Source organism: Protopterus annectens, chromosome 3.part0 (assembly GCF_019279795.1).
Source record: "Protopterus annectens isolate FY-2018-M chromosome 3.part0, PAN1.0, whole genome shotgun sequence".
NCBI classification, from domain to species: Eukaryota; Metazoa; Chordata; order Ceratodontiformes; family Protopteridae; genus Protopterus; species Protopterus annectens.
Genome location: NC_056731.1, coordinates 1,854,190,417 through 1,854,213,525, shown reverse-complemented (window position 1 = coordinate 1,854,213,525; position 23,109 = coordinate 1,854,190,417). Strand labels below are relative to the sequence as shown.

Genomic DNA, 23,109 nt, shown 5'->3' with positions numbered 1-23,109 from the left:
GGGACTAAAAGAAGGCAATGAGAGCTAAGGCCTTGGGAGTAGGCAGGGATGCCAGCATTGGAACAGCCTGGATCCTGCATCCCAGAAACACAATCCCGTGAAGGAATCAGATGACCTTTGGAAATTTATAGTGAATCCCAGGCTTTGCAGGAGGGAAATGGCGAAGTGAAGATTATGGGTGGCACAGTGGTGCAGCGGTTAACATTGTCGCCTCACAGCAAGAGGTTCTCCAGTTCGATTCTCGGCTGGGGTGCCTTCTGTGTGGAGTTTGCATGTTCTCCCTGTGTTCGCGTGGGTTTCTACCGGGTACTCTGGTTTCCTCCCACATTCCAAAGACTTGCATCTGGAGCATTTCTACCCGAGCCTCCACTGAAAACAGGCTCTGTGGAACCTAGTCAGACTTTCCCGGTCAATAAATGTTAAATAAATAAAAATAAATAAATAAATAAAAAGATGCTGCAGTAGAATCTCTGGAGAGAAGGCCTGAAAAAGGAGGTTGTCTAGGTAGGGAAAGACCTGTAACCCCCTTAGCCTACAAAAAGTAATCACAGTAGTGAGGCATTTGTGTAATACTCTTTAGGGCAGTAAAGAGTCCAGAGGGCAAAGCAGAGAACTGAAAATGTCAGGAAGCAACAGAGAAACATAAAAACTTCCTGAAAATGGGATGAATAGGGATATGAAGCAGCAGAGGAAAATGTCAGAAGGGACAACATCTGAAAGGAAGAGACCTTCAGAAAGGTGTTTAGGTGAAAGAGATCCTGAATGGGTCTTTAAGTGCCCTCTTTCTTAGAGACCAAGAACATTCTGGAATAAAACTCCTTCTCCCTTTGAGAAACTGGAATTTTCTGAACAGTTCCTTGAGTCAAGAGACCCTGAAACACCTCTGAAAAAAAAGGTTAATCGTTCCTGAGGGGGCTGAGGAATGCCCATGAAAGAGGGAAGCGGTTTCCAGACCATGTAGTATCCTTGGTAAATGATGGAAAGAACCCAGGAATATTGAGTAATCTTTACCCAAACAGGAAGAGACTGGGAAAGATGAACAAAGAGGAATGTGGCTGAGAAGAACAGGATAGTCAAACAGCACCTGGTTTGTCAGGAAAAAGGAAAGTTCTGAGCTAAAGTAGTCTGGGTAGCCTTAGCAGGGGGAGCCCTTCTACCAACTTTCCTAACTTTGGAGTGAGGGCGAGACTGCCTACAAACAAAAGCTGGCTTATTACAGTAATTCCTTTGGAATTTAGGTACAGGAGAAACAAAGATATGCTTTACATCTTGTAAGGCCTTACTCATTTCCTGTATGGACTTAAGAGGCATCTGCTGCATCATAACTGCATTTACTAGAATGGCGAGCCACCTGAGAAGAAATCCCTAACCAGGAGAGAGCAAAAGTCTTCCACTCAGAGTCAGGAAGGTCAGAAATAACCTGACAGACCTGAGATAGAACAGCCAAAATAGATAATGTCATATGGGTCTGATAAAGGACAGCTCTAAAAGCAAAGGTAGCTGAGATATATACCTTCTTACCCAGTCTCTCCATGGTTCTGCTGCCTTTGCCAGAAGGAAGCAGCTTTGTAGAAGGCAGTAACTTTGAAGGCTTGTCAGATGCCACAGACACCACACAAGGGTCAGCAGAGGGGCACTTATAAAGGAACTTGCAATCATCAGGCACCTTATAAAACCTATCAGTTTTTTTTTTTTGGGAGCAGGGGGTTGAGAATCAGGAGCCTGAGTTACAGTAGAAAAGGCATCCAACAAGGCTGCCAGAACAGGTGGTACAGCACAGGGTCCAGGACAGTCCATTTGCAGAAGTTCATAATACCCTTTCTGAACTTCAGACACACGGGCACAATCCCATATGAAAAATTCCATCATTCTGCAAATTGTCTCCCCAAAGGAAATCTCCTCAAAAGAGAGTCAGGATTCTTCCTCAGCACCACAGTCTAAGGGAGAAGGAATCTGGGAAGAATAGGCAAAGGACTCCTCCTCAGAAGAAGAATCTTATTCCCTAGGTCTCTTAAGAGGAGTAGAATACTAAGGGGAGCTGGAACAGAAACTACTTGAGGAGGCTTCAAAGCCATAAGGGCATTAAACAAATCTGGAGTGAAATTCTGCCATTCACTCTGAGGGGCCTTAGGAGCAGAAGAAACATGTTGGGCTTTTTGTTTCTTCTTTAAGGGGACATCAGCCTTGTAAAACTTAGAAGGCTCAGACGGTGTATGACACTCTATAATGGTAGTCAGCACCTCCTCCTTAACCAAAATCTGAGAAACACGTTTAGGCCCTTCGGTAATAATCAGCCATGGTTCCCCCTGAACATCCGAAGCGGACGTCTGCAAGGCCTCCAGGGATGTGTGTGATGCTGGAAACATGCCAGCCTCTGAAACAGTTGCAGCAGAAGAATTCAACAAAGAAGCAGAGTGGTCTTCCGGGCTTGCAATAGCTTCAAGAAAAACATCCTGCAGATGCCGCACAGCCAAAGAATCACACCGAGCTTTCTTCTTTGTGAATGGCTGTCCCTCAGAGCGGGAAGTTCCTTCCATTGTGTCTTTTGCCAAAAGCTTAAGATGTTGGTTTTCTAAATATATGGCCAAAGAGGAAAGCTGACTATGCAGAGTCTTCAGAATGAAAGCCTGGCAAATAGAACAGGGCGTATGGTCATGGGACGAACCTAGAAAAAATAAACACTGCTTGTGATGTTTTTTAAGGGAAATCTGTCTCCCGCACTGGCATTTACCCCTACTGAATGGCATGAACCCCATAAGCAACAAAAAGGAAAAAAGAGCAAAACCCCAACAGGGCACATCTTCAAGAAGGCTTGGTAAACCAGCAAACAAAGAGTGTTCAGACCGATGGCATTCTGACTGGCAGCAAAGAATTTCTGAGGATAGTACGTTTGGACATCACCTTTATGCCCTATGCTGTACGGGGGGGGGGGGGGGTGCATATGTGTGATGTACAGCATATCCTTAGCAACCAACCAAAGGCTTTGGTATACTGGCCAGATGTAATTTCTGAGACAATACAGTGTAAAATTATAAGGACAGTAGTTGATGCATGTACCTTTGAGCTATTCCGAGTACTGCATAGTCACCTTAGGTGTTTCTCCACATATTTCACACAAATGGGTTGTTCATAAGGTCATAGCCATGATCATTTGCACAGTACTTAGTGGTCAGTAGTACGAGTAGCAGTTAAACCAGCAGGATAGCAAGGGAGTAAGACGGAGAAGGGGATGGGAAGTACTGTACTTATGCATGCTGAAAATTTGCTTTGCCGTGGTAATGAAGGTCATTTCAGTTTGTAATGTAAATATAAATTCCACTGCAATAACCACTTTTTTCTTATATGACAGGTATTGTGCCCCACCCCCGGTATGTAGGTAAATGCAAAGATTGATACTCCAACAACGGTGGTTTCTTAGTATGCTTCCTTCTGCCATTTCTTGGTGGTGTTCTTGGATGAGTTATTTATTACATTATGTAAAGATGCATTAAAATTTGAAATGTGTCATGCACGTCCGCTAATGATAGTTTTGGGGATGGGCTCATAGATCATGGGGTTTGCAGATGGCATAATGGTTAAGATGTTTACCTCATAAACACAAGGTACTGGGTTTGATTCTTTCCTTTGAGGGGAAACTGTCTAGACTTGAAATGGCCCACAAGGGCGGACAGGTTTCATAGCTAAGTACTAGGCAAAGTGCTTGCATGGGAGATGGATGCTGAGTTGCTCCAGTGATGAGATCGACTAGCTGCAGGGAAAGCTCTTGAAATTGACCTGCAAGACCTAGACATACGTCCTATCCTGTGGAAGCCTGAAGATACCAAACTGCCTAATTTTTGAGTGAATTCACATCCATGACAGAAGCATTTTGCTGGGGCACATATATGTAAACAAAGATCAAAATGGAAGTAGTGTGAGCAACCTTGCTCCACAGGAGTTTCATCATGGCACTGTCCCTGGCCTCTACCATTCCCACATACTGATGAATTTCCTCACATAAATCCTGCAGCACTCTAACCATCTCTAGCTAACTCACAGAGGTAGCAGCCTGTGCCAGAACTATGTCAGAGGACCACTCCTCTCAAGTGTACCTCATTACGAGGAATTTACCTCATTTGGGGTCTTAAAAAGCTCATGTTCCTCAAAGTTCCACATTGAAAAGGTCTGCCACATATTCATTCTTAGGAATTTTTTAACTGATGTCCATGGTAAACAGAATTTACTCATATTAATTCATTAAAAAAATCTTTTTTATAAGTTAAACAAGCATATTTTAACCATCCCATGATATTCCTAGTTGAAGTTCTTACTAAGCCATTAGTATGTGTTCCACATTTTGCCCATCTGTTCCACATTATGAGGGCTAGTGTTCCTCATTTTGGAGATGAAAGGCTGAGTGCTATGCAGAGCACATCTACTGCTGTTCATACAAAGGTCTTGCTTGCATCTGAAGCCATTTTGTGTTTGATGTCTTTGTCTGGCACCCCTATATGCAGGCTGCACAGCAGGCAATGTAAACTCAGAAATTGTTGTGTCTCTCTCCAGAAGTTCAGTCTGTCAATACAAAAGGTGTTAAGCTATGAGGTGATCCTACCCCTTCTTTTAACGTAATGCCATTTCCTCATGATGCATTATATGTCAGTCTGCATCACTGGTTATGGAACTGCCTACATATTTGGGTGTAGGGAACCTTGCTGGTCCACTTTGCGACTGTGTGGCACTCTTCTGAGGCTGTGTCATGAATATGAGAGGAATGGCATCATTGTTAGCAGCCACTCAGCTGTCAAAACTGGCCTGCTTTGGTGTACCACAGGATGTGACTGTTTCTGATGCTGCACCTGTGAACAAATAAGTATCTGAACAATCTATCCTGCTTAAAATGTCTGAAATTCCAAAACAGGATGAAGTTAATAATGTTTATATGCACCATGTGCTATCTGTTCCTATGGTCATACTGCTGACAATAATGAAGTACCCGATGAAGAAACATTTCAAATTTATATGCACACATTCACTACATTAAGATCCACATGTTCTACTATCAAAACTGCAAGGCAACCCTGGCCTTCTGTACCACATGCGGGGATGTTAAATGCAATCCAAACTGTCAGTATCCATCCCCCTGAATGAACCCAATGGCTCATCCTCTGCATCACAGTCATCCCCACTGAGGGACAGTAAACACTCAAGTGTTAAATTTTGGACAATGGAAGCCCATCTCCTGTGGAACTATGAACAACTGTATTCTGCTACACATTACTCCTGACACCGGGCACCATATTATTAGTTCTCTTTCTACATTCAGTCAAGATATGTTACCTTCATCCAATTGCATTTATGCCATCAAGTACTTGATTCCATACCTTAGCTTGCTCTAGCCGTTTTGGACCCCCCCCCCCCTTTCCAAAAAGACATTTTCATGAGGATATGATTTTTCTTAGCAGTGAAGTTCTCTCGCCTATGCCTTACTCCCTCATACTATAATATGATTTCCCTAAAAACTGCAATTTTAAGATTTAGTACTGTAGCCTAGCCCTGAGTAAGTTGAAGCAGAGCGGTAAATCTGTTTTAAGAAACATTAACATTAAGCAGCAGAGGAAATTATTGACATAGCCGATATTTGACATGTTTCACCATTTCTACGGTGTGTAAATTGATTCTCTCTCTCTTTTTAACCATTTGCTGTTGCTTGAGAGAGACAACAGAAAGGTTGTGACTGCAATGCAGACCTGTAAAGGTGTGTAGGGGGAGAGTGAAGTCTTGTCCTACCTGATTACTGATGGTTCACTTCATGAAAAGCAATAAATGCATATGCAACTTGGTCCTGTGGACTGTCACTTCCAAGTACCAAAAGCTGTAAAATAATAAGTAGAATAAATTGCAAATACTGTATATAAGACAAAGACCTTTACCCAGACTGTCACTATGCTTCATCCAAAAAAACTTTGAACACAAACTTTCTCCTCATCAGCACTTCAACTTATTCCTCAAGATTTCTCCAACAACTTTATAGCCCTTGTCCTTCTATTCTGATCTTAACTGCACCTGTTTTAAACCATTACCTTTACTTCTGTCTTTCTGTCAGTCTTCATATAAATGAGGTGACCAGCAGTGCACAAAATAGTGATACTCAAAGTTTCAGCGAGGCTGGTCAGTGAATAGCTCTATGAATTTCATTGCATATGTGCAAATTTAGCAAACAGTATAACAACTTACCATTATGAATGAACTGTGACTAGTGTGTGCATCTGTATTAGTACTGGTTATGTACGAGCTTTCAGGCCCTAAGCAGGTACGACAGCATGCTGTTAGCTACCTGAACTGGTCAAGTCACATTGTAGTGGGTGTGCAAACAACCTAGGAATCTCACTTTCATCCCTAAAGTATCATTCTGAACTGGACTTGAATACAGAAATGTCTACTTCTATTAAAGTTCAGGGAATGGCCCCAAGCTGGTGCACTAAAAAAAAAAAAAAAAATTCTTTACCTATTTCAGGCATCATACTCGGCCATGTGGCCACATTGACCCAAGTGATATCTGGTCTGTTTAACAAAACCTGATGTTTACAGGTAGATGGGGATGAAATGGCATCACTAACTGTCCTCCCAAGGAGCAGAGAACACTGCAGGAACAGATATGATGACCTACAGCAGCAACACTCAGTCCAGCTTGCCCAGAGGATGGAAGTGCAGGACAGGCAGTCAGAGATCTATAGTAAATGTGATAACTTTATTAATATAATGTCAGCACTCCTGGAACCACACACTTCAGCAACTCAGGTAAATCCTTGTAGTAAATGGCCGCAAAGCTCTTTGGGAGCGGTAAAAACACTTTTTATTAAACCAAAATAACAAATGAATAAGCGCTTTCGTCAAGAACCTTCTCAACTTCATCAGATAAGAGCAAATCCGGGAAACACTCTTAAGGTAAAATATATAAAATATAAAAAATATTTATATACATTTTTATATATACTTTCATTTTTATATAAACACCATTTTATAGACTTTATACATTGTGTGCATTTTTATTTATTTTCAGCATCTTTACACTTGTTAATGTCATTTAAATGCTGGTTTTAAAGAGTGTCTTTTTAAGACTATTTTTATGATTGCATTTAATGAATATTTATCAGTTCAGGGAGGTCCTTTTTAGTCAGTGTGATGTGATTGGTTTATTACTCAATTAATGCTCTTGCAGGATGTACTTAAGAGTATTTCCTGGATTTGCTCTTATCTGATGAAGTTGAGAAGCTTCTTGACAAGAGTGCTTATTCGTTATTTTGGTTTAATAAAAAGTGTTTTTACCACTCCCAAAGTGCTTTGCAACCATTTACTACAAGGATTTACTTGAGTTGCTGAAGTGTGTGGTTCTAGCAGGGCTGACATTGTTTTTCTACAGTTTGTGAACTTTTGTGCTTTTTTATTAATATAATATTAATGGGTATACAAATATCCGAGGTGTAGACAGGCACTGTAGAGGTCATTGTAAACTTTTCTTTGTGTTGCAAATTTATTTAACATAACATATTCTGAAATTTTTGAAAGCAATAAAACATACAGCACTGATATTGCTGTTGCTTACTGCTGCAGCTGCATCTTGTGACTTCATAATAATCCATAAAAAAAAAAAACAATCAGCAATGCGCATAACTTAATTATAAATTAAATAAAAAGTAAATAAAGTATTACATATGTCTGCACAGCACTTGCACTGAGCATTATAATAACTTCATACAGGACTGCATGTATTAATAATGTATAGGTTCATAGACTGTTAGTAGGTTAATGACTTCTAGAGCCCTTAAAAGCCTAGCCATGCACCTCAAACCCATTTGGATCCTGAGTATCAGTGTCTGTATTGGGAGGCATGTTAGTAGGGCAGTAACAAAGGGATTTTTGGGGTGAGGTGTTAGAACATTACTTTTCCTATTGATGACTTCTGTTCATATGGGATGGCCGCCAAATCAGGGGTCAATTTATGATTTTCTACCCAGTTGTCAAGGTTTTCTTTGAATAGGATCTGGGATAAACGTTTTACATGGATGGAGAGCCTATTTCATACGGCAGGGATCCTTTGGGACACATATCTGTCTCTCCAGCACATTCTGTTTATGTCACAAGTGAAGTTCAGATCCCTGACTCGAGTGTTTCTGGTGCTGTTTGTTTTATGCATGTGCAACAAATTCCTCAGTGTTGGTTCTGAGGATGCCTTATAAGCCAGGCAAAGAACATCCCCCTCTGTAAGCCTGTAAGGGACTTAATACAGATAAAGAACCTTTAGGTGTTCATTCTATTTCAGTGTACAGCAAGGTATGCATGCCCTGAATTCTCCTATTGAGAAACTTTTGTGGGTGTTCCAGTTATTTCCAAGTGCCTGGCTAAGTACATGTCATTGTACTCATCCATGGGTCTGAAAAGAATATTGAAAATTTCACAAACTCCAGAAAAACTATACAAACTGCAGCCAAAGTCCAATAACAAACTCTTCACAACTCTGAAAAAGATACATTTAAGGGCACCATGGACAGAAAGGAGGGGGGGGGGGTCTCAGAAAATTATTGAGCTACTTGTTTTTATAGTTTATTAGCAGGCTAATGACCACAGGAGGCTTTTTTAAGCCTAGCTATATCCTTCAAAGGTGAGAATCAAACCCTGTACCTGTACAATAAACACTTTAACCCTTATGCCAGCTCCAAATTACTGGTCAGGAAGATTACTAGTACAACAGTCTTGCAATCTGTCCATTTCAACAAATCCATATTCATGCAGATATGCCACAGGCTGAAATAAATGGGTAGTATTATCAATAAAAAAATCAAATATTGTTTGCTTATTGTTACTGAAACATACTTATTTCAGGTCAGTCACACTTGCATGAATGTGGCCTTCCAACTGCAAAGTTTTCCACAGCAGTAAGGTACAGTTCTGTAATTAAACTTACCATAATAGCAAATGTTCAGACAATCACTGCTGCAGTACCCTTAACTATATGGGCTATAGATGGCCAGCTTCTAAAGCTTGAAGGGCATCCTCCACTTGCCCAAACTATTAGTCGGCTTTTTATATTTCACATGGCCATATTAATTACACTCATTCTGCACAAATAAAAATGCATTGTTTTTCAAATACTAATTTAACAGTTTAGTTTGAAAAAAAAATTTAAAGGGGAAGGGCTAGCAGAGACATTTCCTATAATGAAACATCGCATGAGACTATACTCACCTGTATGCAGCCAAGGTCCAAAGGTCAGGTTGCAGTTCTGAGTATCAAAAGGAAATCTGAACATCGCTACATTGCATCCCACAACAATCCTTAATGGACGATAATGCCTGACCAAACCTAAGAAGGTTATGGAGACGTAGGGCACATTCCCAGATTTCACCTCATTTACACTAAAACAGGAGAGGGATGGTTGAAATTTTGCACTTTTATTCCTACTATAAACAATCACTAAAAATAAGAGGCATACACAAATTGTTTTGCACATTTTGCATACTAAGGTTTCCTGAATCAACACATACAACGTCTTACACACATTTGCTTCTGGATTTCAATTTTTGAATACTACTGAGTAAAAATGTGGTTTAAAATGTTAATGTTAGAAATATTGCTTCTGCCTACAAGCATACTGCAGTTAAGCCCATGTTAAGAGAAAAAGTTTTAAAAACATACTGTTATTTGTCTTTTTCCTGTTCTTGCAAAGTGAACATGTTATTTGTTGGGATATGCCTATCAAAGATGGGCCTCATCTGTGAACAAAATGCAGCATTGCTTATGAACCTGAATGATATCTGTTTTCTGCATTTCAGAATAAAGAGATTTGGTTATAGCTCAGTGAAGCCTGGGATAAGGATGCACGGCCGAGTAAGGGTTAATTTACTAGGGCAGGCTGTGTGTCCTGGAAAATTTGAGCTACCGTTGTTGAATTGAACATTCTGTACTACTTGAACATTCTGTACTAGCTGTGGGTTTGAGGTAATTTGTGATAAACATGTTTTTCCTATATGTTTTTCATAGCCAACTGTCAACGGTCAGAAATGTAACAAAAGTTGTTTTGCTTGCAGTATAAAAGTTGATGTCAGTAAACAAGTTGATCAGATCAGAGGAGATCAGATCAGTCCAGACCGGACATCTTGGCCAACATGCTGTGTAATCTGGTTCGCTGCTAATAAAGGAAAATTCATCACTTGAGGCAGATGCCACTCGTTTGAATTTTTTTCTTCTGACAGCCCAACCCAGAATAATCTTCCTAATAGGCAAATGCACATACCGGATGAAAACACATCAAACAACTAGAAAGATGCAGAGATTCCTAACTAAGAAGATCACCAGCTTCAAAACTCTAAGCTAACAGAAAAGACTGGAAGCACTGTCCCAGTATTCTATACTTCCTACACTTCTAAGGGGAGATTTATGTGCTGCATTCCAAGCCATTAGGTACCTGGTGATCTTGGACCTTTATAATCTCCACAAGTGGAATACCCTTACAAACACCAGAACATGGGATCTAAATCTTCACCAGCAGATAAATGAAATAAGGTGGAGAGAGAGAGAGGTTCATTACACAGTGCCTTTCCCACCTCTGGACTAGACTCCCACTGCAAATTAAGCAGTGTGCTACATCTTCCTTTGAACAGGAACGGAATGATTGGATGGGTTCTCATAAATTCACCTGTGGCTTGACTGGTCTGGCACCCCTCAAGAGAGGAGGTTCAGTCTGAAAGTGGGTACAGGCAAGGTGAAAATGGACATAATATTCAGCTGCCTTGGATGATCCTAAAACTGGACGCATGGTAACAACAAAATATTTCATGGTACAGTTTCCCTTTCAAGAACACCTCTATACACTCATTAGGTTAAGTCTGATAGTCAGACAGCCAATCCAAAGGACTGCTCTACTGCAAGCAAACACACCCAAAATAATATTGCAAGAAATGTTTCTGTTTTACCACTTTTTCAGCTATACGCACACACCCCTAAGTATATCAGGAGTCTGTACCATATAGTTCAGTAACTACAGGCTTGAGTAAATCACAGCTAAGGTTATTCAAAGCATATACAGTTCCATATATCACATGGATTAGGATTAGTATTCCAGCATCAAGGACTGACTAGTACTAGCAGCAGTACTTCTGGAAAAAATATTCTAACAGTCAATTAGAATATCTGTTAATATGGGAGTTACTACCCCACCAAAGTTATTCTTACAGCATTCTTGGTATGAGCTCATAAAGTAAACTTATGCTTTTTCTGTAATCAGACTCTCTCTCTCTGTCTATTTATACACACACGCACACACACACGCTTAACTTAAAGCGGCTAAATGTTGACATTAATCATTTCAACAAAAAAAAATCAACATTAACAATGTAGACATCACAATGCATGCTCTGAAACAACCATGTAGCAAGCAATTCAAAACATCTAAAAATGTTAAAAACATTGTTTTTTTCAGGGGGCAAGCCCCTCTTCACCCTCCATGTGGGGGTGTCATCCCTGACACCTTTTGCTAATTGTATTTTCTAATAACCAAAATCATGTTCAAGTGGAAAAATAAACAAAACCAAATCCCCTGATAATGCGAACCAACAACCAAAGAATTGACCAAAGGAATGGACAATGGATAACCCAACATATTTTTAGCATGAAAACATCTTTATTTACCTCTTTCATCCACTAAGTATCAGACTTCATCAGAAATACAGCCGCAATTATATTACATCATTATATACAAATCTTTAACCAATACAAAAAACTTTTCCCAATAATTTAATCAACTCATTAACTAATGAACATTTACCTCCGATTTAAAAAAAATAATAATAATGTTAATGACTTCATTCAGTCCTAGATTACAATCAGCCTTCAGTCTCAAATGCCACTCAGTCTTCTTTTTTTCAAACCTATTTTTGAAATCCCCCTCTTATATCCAAGTGTATATTATCTAAAACATAAAACAAAAACTTTTTAAACCCTGTACAGATTTCGAGTGATTATACATGGCATTTGTCACATCCTTAATTTTAAATGAATACAGATTTTTTTTACCCTTTTTGTAAGGACCTCGTAATCATACCAACACAAAATGCTGAACACTGTGAACAAATACCAACATATGCTACACCTCTAAAATTACAATTATAACGTTCACAGCTACCAAAATTCTATCTATATGCGAAAAATAAATGCAGGGTCCTTCGTAAATAAATCAACAAATAGAACAAAAGTTAAATTTATATGTCCCCTTAGCTTTGTCAGTATTATATGAAACCATAAAACTGCTATCATGTTGCAACAAGTTTTTTTTATACTAACACAAGACAAACTTTTTCAGGGACCACCACTTCAAATAATTCTTTGCTTCCTTTCATATGTCCCAATTACACTGAATGGTTTCTTGGATACAATATTTATCGGTAGACATATCCAATGCACAAACAGGGTAATGCTTGTCAACAGTATATTCAGGTCCATACTGACACTATCCCAAAAGTTTTAATAAAATAAGTGGGAATTGTCCATCCCTCTTACCCAAAATCTTTTTGGATATTTTTATTAAATAATTCCCATCGTATCCTCTTTGTTGAAAAAGTCCAATGCTAAAACTAATTTCATCCAAAAAATCAGAATCCTTTGAAGTTAACCTGGAGGCCCTTATAAACTGACCCCTAGGGATGTTACATTTTGTGAAAAGGGGATGGTGACTTCTAAAATGTACATAATTGTTGGAAGATGTTTTTTCCTATGCACAATGTGTTCAAAACATTTTTCACTAATCCTCCATTCCAAAATTATATCTAGAAAATCAACTTTTTTGTACCAGACTCACCCATAGAAAACTCAAAAAAATCCAAACTATTATTATTTCATCAACAACCTTCCTATTATCTCCTTCAGCTATAAAAAATAAATTGTCTACAAACCTTTTATAAAAAAAAATATTCTAGAAAATGAGGAAATACGTGGTAACATCTGTGACACTGGCAGCCCAGCTAGCTGGAATTTTGTGAATAATCATTTCATTTGTGAATATTAATATAATTCATATGCTTGTCTTAAAAATGTAAGAGAATTATGTTATGTGTATATTAAACTACTGGTGCAGAAGTGTGTGTTGAACTGTATGTTATGTGCTGAGCTTCAAGAATGTAACCACAGTGTAACTTACTGGAAAAGAACAGAAATGTATATACACTATATAACTGTGCAAATGTATGTTTTAATAGTAGAAGCTGGAACATACAGAGTTAACTTGCAAAACTTTAAGAAAATAAGTGGAAATTGTTTTACGATTGTGTTAGCTCTCAGTTTCAGTAAAACAGACACAATGTCTAGAGCTAGAGGCTTTTCTATGTCTTGAAAAGGAAGTTATGTACTCAACATAATGTTCCATCTGAATAGTTGTACTTCATTTGTCTTCAACCTGTGGGTATTCGGATCCGGATCGGATCCGAGATGGCAGCTTCACCAGCATCTGATCCGAGCTCCAAGCTCCTCCCCTTACCCATAATATCCCTCCATCTCCTTCCTTCCTCAGATCGAGTTTGCTGCACCATCAACCTAACTCCGACCCAATTAGACCTTACCACAACAGGTTATATACAAACCTAACAAGTATGAACAGGAGAGTCACAGAGGCGCCCTCTCCCACCTACCAGTGTAATAAAACAATGATAAGGTCAGTGGGAAGGAGGGAGGGATGGTTGAAGGTGAGTACATAACTTCTTTATCTGAAGTAGTTTACTTCATTTGCTCTTCAACCTGTGGGGGAGAGTCTCCAGCTCCTAAACACCTGGGTGGCCCTCATGGAAGGATATTCCGGAGCACTGCGGAGCCAAAGGATGCTCTCCCTCTAGATATCATGTCCCGTTTATAGTGAGAAATAAAGGTATGAGATGAGGACCAAGTAGCCACAGAACAAACATCATCCAGAGACATCTTGGACCAAAAGGCTGCCGAGGTGGCCATGGACCTGGTAGAATGTGCTTTTACTTTGTATACCTGAAAGATACAATGAGAGATCCATCAAACCAAAGTTACCTTGGAGATTGGTTTGCCCAGAAAGGGTTTAGAGTAAGACACAAATAACTGGTCAGACTTGCAAAAGGCCTTAGTTCTGCACAAGTAAAAACTCAGTTGTCTATATACGTCTAACAAGTGAAATTTATATTCACCCCTGTTCTGAAAATTCAGGAAGAACACAGATAAGTTAATCATCTGGTTAATATTAGTCTCAGAAGCCACTTTGGGAAGAAAGGATGGATTGGTATGAAGTGACACCCTGTCCTTATGTTTCATAGTTTCATAGTATAGTACTAGGCTATTCGCCCTGGGGCATTTGTAAGCCTAGCCATAGTGATGTGGCTTTTGCCACCCCATGAAATGGTACAAAAATGTACAGAATAAATCTAGAATACTGTGCCTCTGTCTAGTAGTGACACAGTGAAGGTCCCCTTATATAATAGAATTAGTTTACTGTGCCCCTGTCTAGCAGTGACACAGATGTGACCCCTGGGGTAAACTTACGATCTCCCATCCACTCATCAAGATTTCTCTTGAAGAGAGTCAGTGAGGGGCTCTGCCTAATATGAACTGGGATCCTGTTCCAAAGCATGGGAAGCCTCTGGGTTATGAATCTATCCCTCCAGCATGTCCTATACATACTTGTGCCGAGGTTTAAGTCTTTAGCTCACGTGGTCCTGATGGATTTGGATTTTTTGAGATGGAGCATGTCCATCAGATTCTGATTGGACATGGCCTTGTACATCAGGCAGAGATCACCTCTGAGCAGGCGGTATGCTACTGAATAGAGCTGAAGTTTCTTTAGTCTGGCAGAATAAGACATATGTTGGAGACCCTTGATCCTTTTGGTGAGGTACTTTTGTGGTCTCTCCAGCTGTTGCAAGTGCCGGGTGAGGTACATACCAAATGGGGCATTGTACTCAATCATGGGTCTGATGAGGGAGGAATATAGGGGTACAATGACATCCTTGGATCTGGATGTGAAACCCTTCATGATGATGTGTGCAAGGCAGAATGTTTTTCTAACCAATTTGGCAACGTGGGTGTCAAATGAGAGGTCGCTGTCTACTTGGGTCCCTAGGTCTCTGATTACTTTTTTCCGTACTCAGTGGGTTGCTGTCTATGTGATAATTTGTGGGTACTTTGTTTTTTCCAAAAGGGATAACTATACATCTTTTGGCATTTAGTTTAAGGCCGTGACTACGGCACCAGTTGTCCATTTCAGTGAGGCCTTTTTGTAGGATGTGTGTATCTGCTGGTGTATCGACTATGGCACCTAGTTTGCAGTCATCTGCGAACTTCGTCAGCCACAGCCCTCCCATGTTTGCTTTAACATCTGAGAAATAAATGCCGAACAAGAGGGATCCCAGGACAGATCCCTGTGGGACACCACTTGTGACTGGCTTTGAGTGTGACATTGCACCAGCGATTTTAACTTTATGGGTTCTGTCCTTTAGCCAGTTTGCAACCCATCTAGTGACATAAGGGTTTACTTTTAAGCTGTTTAGCTTATTTATGATGCCTGAGTGGGGTATTGTGTCAAAGGCCTTAGCCAAGTCCAGGTATGCTGTATGGACTGCTCTGCCCTCATCAATGGCTCTAGTGACTGTTTCGAAAAAGTCAACCAGGTTTAAAAGGCAGGATCTGCCCTTTACAAAGCCGAAGTGGGTGGGGTCAAGCGTCTGTAGGTCCCCTATGTCTCTGTTTATGAGTTCCATAATGATTCTTTCCATAGCTTTGCAGACCAGGCTAGTCAAGCCTATGGGGCGGTAGTTTCCAGGGTCTGTAGAGGCACCCCCCTTGTGGAGTGGGACCACTGTTGCTGTACGCCAGTGTTCAGGTACATATCCCGAAGTAAGGCTAAGGTTAAATAGCATTTTTATGTGTGGGTTTAGCTCCTCTTGGAGTTCACGTAACACGCAACCCGGGATACCGTCAGGTCCCATTGATGCTGTGTTTTTTGCTTTGTTTAGGGCGGTTCTCACTTGGACATCTGAGATGACAGGGAGATTACATTCAGCTGGGATAAGTATTTCTTCTTTTGGGGGTGAAGGAGGCGAGAAATTTGCACTGAACCGGCCAGCCAGAATGTTAGCAATATCTGTGGGTTCAGTGTATTTTTTGTTGTTGTGAACCAACTCTGAGCATATCTGAGGGTTTCCCCCCAGGTTTCTAACATAGCTGAAGAAGGCTTTGTGGTTATCTTTAGTGCCCTTAGCGATTTTTCTCTCAAAGTTTGCCTTGAATGTTTTTATGAGAGAACGTAGTTTTCTGCTAATGTTGATCAGAGATGTCTTCCCTTCATGGGATTTCGCTCTGACGTGCAGTAGCTTCCTTCTTTTGTTATACAATTTGTTTATGGCTGAGGTCCACCAGACAGGACGCTTACATTTGGTGGAGAGGGACTTGAATTTGTTTGGGATTGCATGATCCATGCATTCTTGGAGATGTCCATAGAAAGCATTTGTGAAGGATTCGGCATTGTGGGATGTGGTATCCACTGGCACAGTGGGCTTAAAGGATACCATCTCAGTCTTAAGAAGAGTGAAGTCTGCTTTTGAGAAGTTTTTCACTGTGGTCTTTTGTGCTGGGGGTGGAGGTGGGATATGTATATCCAGGGTGATTAGTTTGTGGTCAGATCTCACTAGTGAGGGGTATACTTCTGGTGTGGAGCATTTTGTCCCCATGTTTGTGATGATCAGGTCTAGTATATTATCTCCCCTAGTGGGAGTGGTGACTAGTTGTTCCAGTGCATTTGAATTTATGAATTCCAGAAACCTTTGGGCTAGGGTATTAGGGCTAGAATAATGTACCCAATCTATGTTTGGGTAGTTGAAGTCTCCCAGTATGATGGTATTTTGTGATACATTCATATCCTCCAATGTCTTCAGGAAGGCTGAGTGGGGTTCTTGAGATTGGGAGGGTGGTCTGTAACATGCTACCAGTTGTATAGCAGTTTTGCCTATGGTTAGTTGCACCTGTATGGTCTCTGATGCTTCACGTGTTGCTACTAACCTGGAGGTGTGGGTGTCCTTTATGAATATGGACACTCCCCCTCCCTTTGTGGTTCGGCCCGGGTTTTGGGGCCGAAAAGCATGATACGAGGTATAGCCTGGTAGCGCTGGGGTGCTCTCAGGAGCCTTGAACCAGGTTTCAGTTACTGCACAGACGTCGATGTTCTCTGAGGAGTGCATCAAGTGCCTGCATCTTGAGATTTAGACTTCTGGCATTGAGCAGCATTACCCTTAGTTTTTTTCCATTTTTGTTTTCTAAGGAGGTGGGTTTGTCTTTTGAGCCTTGCCTAAAAAAGGCACTATAGGGGTGGCAAGAGCCTTAGCCAATATCCGGAAGCCCAGTGGTGACAGGTGTAAGCCATCCCTTATAAGCAGCGTGGCTTGTCCAACATATCATCCCAGGCAGACAGACATTGGATCCCCTTAGAATGACACCAGTACTTGAGCCAATTGTTAAAGCTGATCATCTTGTCTTTGTATTGTGGTATCATTCTTGGTGAGGGCAAGATGCTGCTCAGGGTCAGGGTCATACCAGCCCGGGCTACATAATCGGAGAGCTCCTCTATGTCTCTTTTCATGTAGTCCAGGGAGGTACGTCTCAGGTCATTCACACCAACATGGACAATGACGGAGTCATATTTGTACTTGCTTTGGAGTGATCTGAGTGCATGTGTTATGTGGCAGATCCTAGCTCCCGATAGACAGCTCACAGTCACCTTCTCTTTGTTCACCCTGGTCAGTGGGACATCGGTGTGTCTGACTATGGAGTCACCTATTACTAGTGTATCAGGCAAGGTGTTTGGCCTTAAGGGCTGTGATTGGTTGACACACTGATTTATTGAAGTATGTGTTGCATGTGTTTTGTTTTGAGGTGGTGGATTTTTGGATGTCTGCTTTGGGAGCCTCTGTTGTTTTGGTAAGTTTTTTATTAGAGCCTCCAAGTATGTCTTTGTATTTTAATTGTGCTTGGTTTGCAGTTGTGGTAGGTCTATGTGGGACTGGGATTGTTGTGTGTGTGGTTGCCATCTCCTCCTGTCTGGTCATGCCAGTCCTGAGTTGAGAGAATTCAGCCTCCATTTTGGCTATATAATTGCATCTCTCACATGTATTTGTGTTTGTTGGGAGGAGGAGAGGGTTGTCTGTGTACATGAGACAATTGTAGCATTGTATCAAGATGCCCAGATTGACCAGCTGAACTGGAGACGACGCCAGTAATCTACCACTCGACATGCTAGAACAGTATAAGGGAGTGGTATACCTTTAAGGGAAGTGGGTATTCACAGGGGTGGTAAGTAGCTGTAGTGCTTTACTTAGTACGAGAGTGCTTACTTAGTAGAGAAGTATTGAGAACAAGTGCTAGGCTTATAATACAGTGAGTAGTCTGGTTATACTAAGAGTAGAGCTTCCTTAAGGGAAAATTTGAAGAACAGACTTGGCAGAGCCAGAAAAAGTTTAACCTTGTTTAACCAGCGCTATCGTCTGACAGCAAAGCCGTGCAAACGCGGATTTTAAACAGTGAACTATAAAAGAGCTGGAAATGGTCCCAAACAACCAATTACTACAGCTTCTTGTGCTGAGGTCACTTCCCCCAAGGACAGGTAGGCTGCTCAAGGCTCCCCACTCCCACTGGTGAGCAAAGAAACTTCCTTCTATCCAAGTAAGGTAATGGACAACACAGGAACTACACCACAGCCCAGAATACAGCAATGCCTGTAAACTGGTCTAAACTAGTCGAGGAAGGCGGGAAAACAAGGATTATTTTTTGTTTTTTTTGGTAGAAACACACAGAAAATGCAGAAACAGTGATAAATTAGTTACACAGGCTAGCACACTTTAGTGGGCAGCCTCCACAGTTAAATTAAACAAACAAGCAAGCAAGCAAACTTTCGATCAAATTCGACTAAAATGTAACTTTAAGTGCAGATTTTAAAATAATGCAGCTATCAGTTAAAAAACAGTTCAGGCTAGTTCAAGGTAAGCTACAGAAGCTATTTCAAGTGAAAAAAAGCAAAGATACTTAAATCCAGAAAGTAGTCGCTTTTCTGAGTTCCCTGCTGCTAGGACCACTCTGTAAACCCACGTGGAGCTTGTCTGAGCAGTAAAACCATACATAGACCTTTGATAGACTACGCTTGAAGTTCTGAAACCCTCCTAGCTGAGGTGATGGCTACTAGGAAGGCCGTTTTCCAAGATAAAAATTTTAGGTCTACTGATGCAGCCGGCTCAAAGGGTGGAGCAACCAGAGCCTCTAAAACCAAAGTCAAGTCCCAAGGAAGGGCAGGATCCTTCACCGGGGGTCAAGAAAGGTACATTTAATAAAGGTTTTACAAAGTCTAGAGGATGCTAACAAAACCATGTTCTCCCCAATATGGAAAGTGGAAATGGCAGCCAGTTGAACTTTCACAGCAGAATAGCTAGCACCCTGGTGGAATATATATGCCAAGAACTCCAACACCATTGGGACAGGAGCTGTGAAAGGGTCCAGGTCACTTTGAGAAGCCCAGATGGAGAAACGCTTCCATTTACTATGGTGAAGCTTCCTGAGACGATTTGTGAGCTGACACCAGAATAGGCTTGACTGGAGAGGATAAACCAGGAGTCCTAGCTATCAGGGGAAATGGAGCAGCCAAGCAGTGAGCTTTAAACTGTCCAGGTTTGGATGAGGCGCCCCCGAGGGGGGAGAGATGAGATCTGGAATTGGGTGGAGAGATGAGATCTAGAATTGGATCTAAGATCCATGGAGGAGCTAGTAGATGAGACCAGAGGGAGGGAAACCATACCTGGCAAGGCCAAAACAGGGCAATGAGGATCACTTTGCTCCCCAGCCTGCGAGCTTTCTGGAGGAATTAAGAAACAAGAGGTAAAGGAGGGTAAGCATAGAGAAGACCGGGAGGCCAAGCATGGACCACAGCATCTCTGGGGGACTCCCCCTCCGGGAGGTTCACAGTGAAGAACTCACTGCAGTTCGCATTGGAAGGAGATGCGAAGAGATCGCAGCAAGGCCAACCCCACTTGAGGAAGATCTGCTCTGCTACTGAAGGATTCATAGACCACTCATAAGGCATCAGAATAGTTCTGCTCAGTTTGTCCAACAGTATGTTGGACCATCCTGAAATGTGCATTGCTACCAGAAACCGGCTGGTGGAAATCGCCCATTCCCACACTCTCATGGCCTCACGACAGAGGAGGTAAGATCTGGTCCCTCCCTGCTTGTTGATGTACCAGACCACTGACATGTCTGACTGAATTGCAATAGTTCCCAGAGTGAGAAAGGCATGAAGGGCCTGCAATGCCCTCATCTCCAGAACACTGATATGCAACCTGGTCTCATTCGGGGACCACGTGCCTTGGACTGTCTTTTCCAAGCAATGCACCCCTACCCTAGTTCATAGGTTCATAGGTAGTTACTAGGCTATCTACCCGTAGGCATTCATAAGCCTAGCCAGAATGTGTTGGCTTTCGCCACCCCCTTAGATTAGTTCCCTGTGCCTCTGTCCAGCACAGTCACTTAAGTGATCCCCGAGGTAAACTTTGTTTCCCATCCACTCGTCAAGATTTCTTCTGAAGAGTGTTAGCAAGGAGCTCTGCCTAATGTAGATTGGGATCTTGTTCCAAAGCATGGGAAGTCTCTGGGACAGGAATCTATCCCTCCAGCACGTCCTATTTATTGTTGTGGTGAGGTTTAGATCCCTAGAGCATGTGGCTCACGGGGACAAGGTTTTCTTTAGGTGGAGCATGTCCATCAATTCTGGATTGGACATGGCCTTGTATGTCAGGCAGAGATCACCTCTGAGTAGGCGGTATGCAACCGAGTACAACTGTAATTTCTTCGGTCGAGCTGCATAGGGCATCTGCTTGAGGCCAGTGATCCTCTCGGTGAGGTACTTCTGTGGTCTTTCCAGCTGTTGCAGGTGTCTTGTAAGGTACAACCCAAATGGGGCGTTGTACTCTATCATGGGTCTGATGAGTAGAGGGGCACAATGACCTCTTTTGATCTGGATGCGAACCCTTTTGTGATTAGGTGGGCCATGTAGAAGAATTTTCTAACCACTTTGGCAATGTGATTATCAAAGGTGAGATTACTATCTACCTGGGTCCCCAGATCCCTTATTACGTCTTCCGTATTTAGGGGACTACCACCTATGTGGCAGTTTGTGGGTACTTTGTTTTTTCCAAAAGGGATGACTATGCACTTTTTGGCATTTAGCTTGCGGCCATGGTTTTGACACCAGGTATCCGTTTCAGTGAAACCCTTTTGGAGGATGTCTGTGTCAGCTGGAGAGTCAATTATAGCCCCTAGTTTGCAGTCGTCTGCGAACTTGGTCAGCCATAGTCCTCCTGTGCTTGCCTGTATCTCTGAGAAGTATATGCTGAACAGGAGGGGTCCTAGGACTGAGCCCTGGGGAACTCCACTTGTAACTGATTTAGAGTTGGACCTAGCTCCTGCAACTCTCACCATGTGGGTTCTGTCCATGAGCCAGTTGGCAACCCATCTTGTGACTTAGGGGTTTATGTTCAGGCTGGTGAACTTGTCTATAATATCAGAATGGGGAATGGTGTCGAAGGCCTTTGCAAGGTCTAGGTAAGCTGTGTGTACCACCTTTCCCTCATCTATAGTCTTGGTAACTGTCTCAAAGAAGTCCACCAGGTTTAGGAGGCATGATCTGCCCTTAACAAAGCCGAACTGGATAGAGTCCAGTGTTTGGAGGTTCCCAATGTCTCTGTTAATGAGTTCCATGATGATGCGCTCCATAGCCTTGCAGACCAAGCTAGTCAGGCTTATAGGGCGATAGTTCCCGGGGTCTGTTGTGGCTCCACCTTTGTGGAGCGGAATAACTGCTGCTGTGCGCCACTCTATGGGTACATAGCCTGTGGAGAGGCTGAATTTGAACAGTGTGTTTAGGTGAGGGGTTAGTTCGTCTTTGAGCTTTTGTAGGATGCAGCCTGGGACACCATCCTATCCCATTGATGCTGTGTTTTTGGCTTTGGAGAGGGCTGTTTTAACCTGAGTGTCTGTGATTTCAGGGAGTCTACATTCTTCTGGTATGGTTAAGGGCCCTCTTGGGGGTGAGAGGGGGGTGAAGTTTGTGCTAAACCTGTCTGCCAGGATGTTGGCGATATCGGTCAGTTCAGTGTATTTTGTGCCATTCTGAACTAACGCCGAGCAGATCTGAGCATTGCCACTTAGATTCTTCGTGGTCACTGTGGCTTGGGGAGGGGCTGCAATAAATTGGCATCCCTCGGCCAGTTCCGAGGAGTGCATCCACCAGACGAGGGACTCCCTGCCAGCCTTGCTGATGCATATTGGATGCATCAACTGTAGATCTAACCATGATCATTGGACTGCTAATGTCCACTGCAGTACCCACATATGCAGACAAGCATAAGGAAGAAGAGTAATGGTGGCTGCCATGGAACCAAGAGCTCGTAGTACCATCTCTGCTGAGGGAAGGTGTGACTGAATTATCGAGGACGCATGGAGTCGTAAGCTCCAAATTCTTTCCGGGGTTAGAAAAACCTTCATTTGCAAAGTGTCTATCCTTACTCCAATGTACTCTAAAACCCGGACTGAGTTCAGTGAAGATTTGGCTGTGTTAACAGAGATTCCCAGATGACCTGACAGCTTCAAAAAGTAGTCTCTGGCTTGACAAAGTAGACGCTTGGTGGGAGCAACAAGGAGCCAATCGTCCAGGTATGGGAAGACCTGTATTTCCTGAAGCCTCAGGTGAGCCGCTACAACTGCCATGACCCTGGTTAACACCCTGAGGGCTGCGGTGAGACCAAAGGGTAGGGCTCGAAACTGATAATGAATCGCCCCTAGCCAGAAGTGGAGGAACCTCCTAGAGCTTCTGTGAATCTTTATAGGGTAGTACGCGTCCCAAAGATCTGTCGAGCACATCCAGTCTTTCTCCTTCAGGTAAGGTAGGATGGATTGCAACGTGACCATCCAGAACATCTCTTTGGCACCTGACAGGTTGAGGGTGGAAAGATCCAGAGTAGGATATAGGTCCCCTGTCTTTTTTGGCACCAAAAAGAAACTGGAATAGATGTCTGATCTGGACTGATCTTT

At 42.1% G+C, this 23,109-nt stretch overlaps 1 protein-coding gene across 1 annotated transcript in view; it reads right to left on the bottom strand.

Annotated features, from left to right (window-relative positions):
* Positions 1 to 23,109, bottom strand: part of LOC122797213 (5-hydroxytryptamine receptor 3A-like) — a 270,737-nt gene that overhangs the window by 173,172 nt on the left and 74,456 nt on the right. Inside the window, exon 3 of the mRNA XM_044066044.1 lies at positions 9,226 to 9,395. Within this exon, the coding sequence (XP_043921979.1) occupies positions 9,226 to 9,395 (170 nt within the window). The remainder of the gene's footprint in view (positions 1 to 9,225; positions 9,396 to 23,109) is intronic.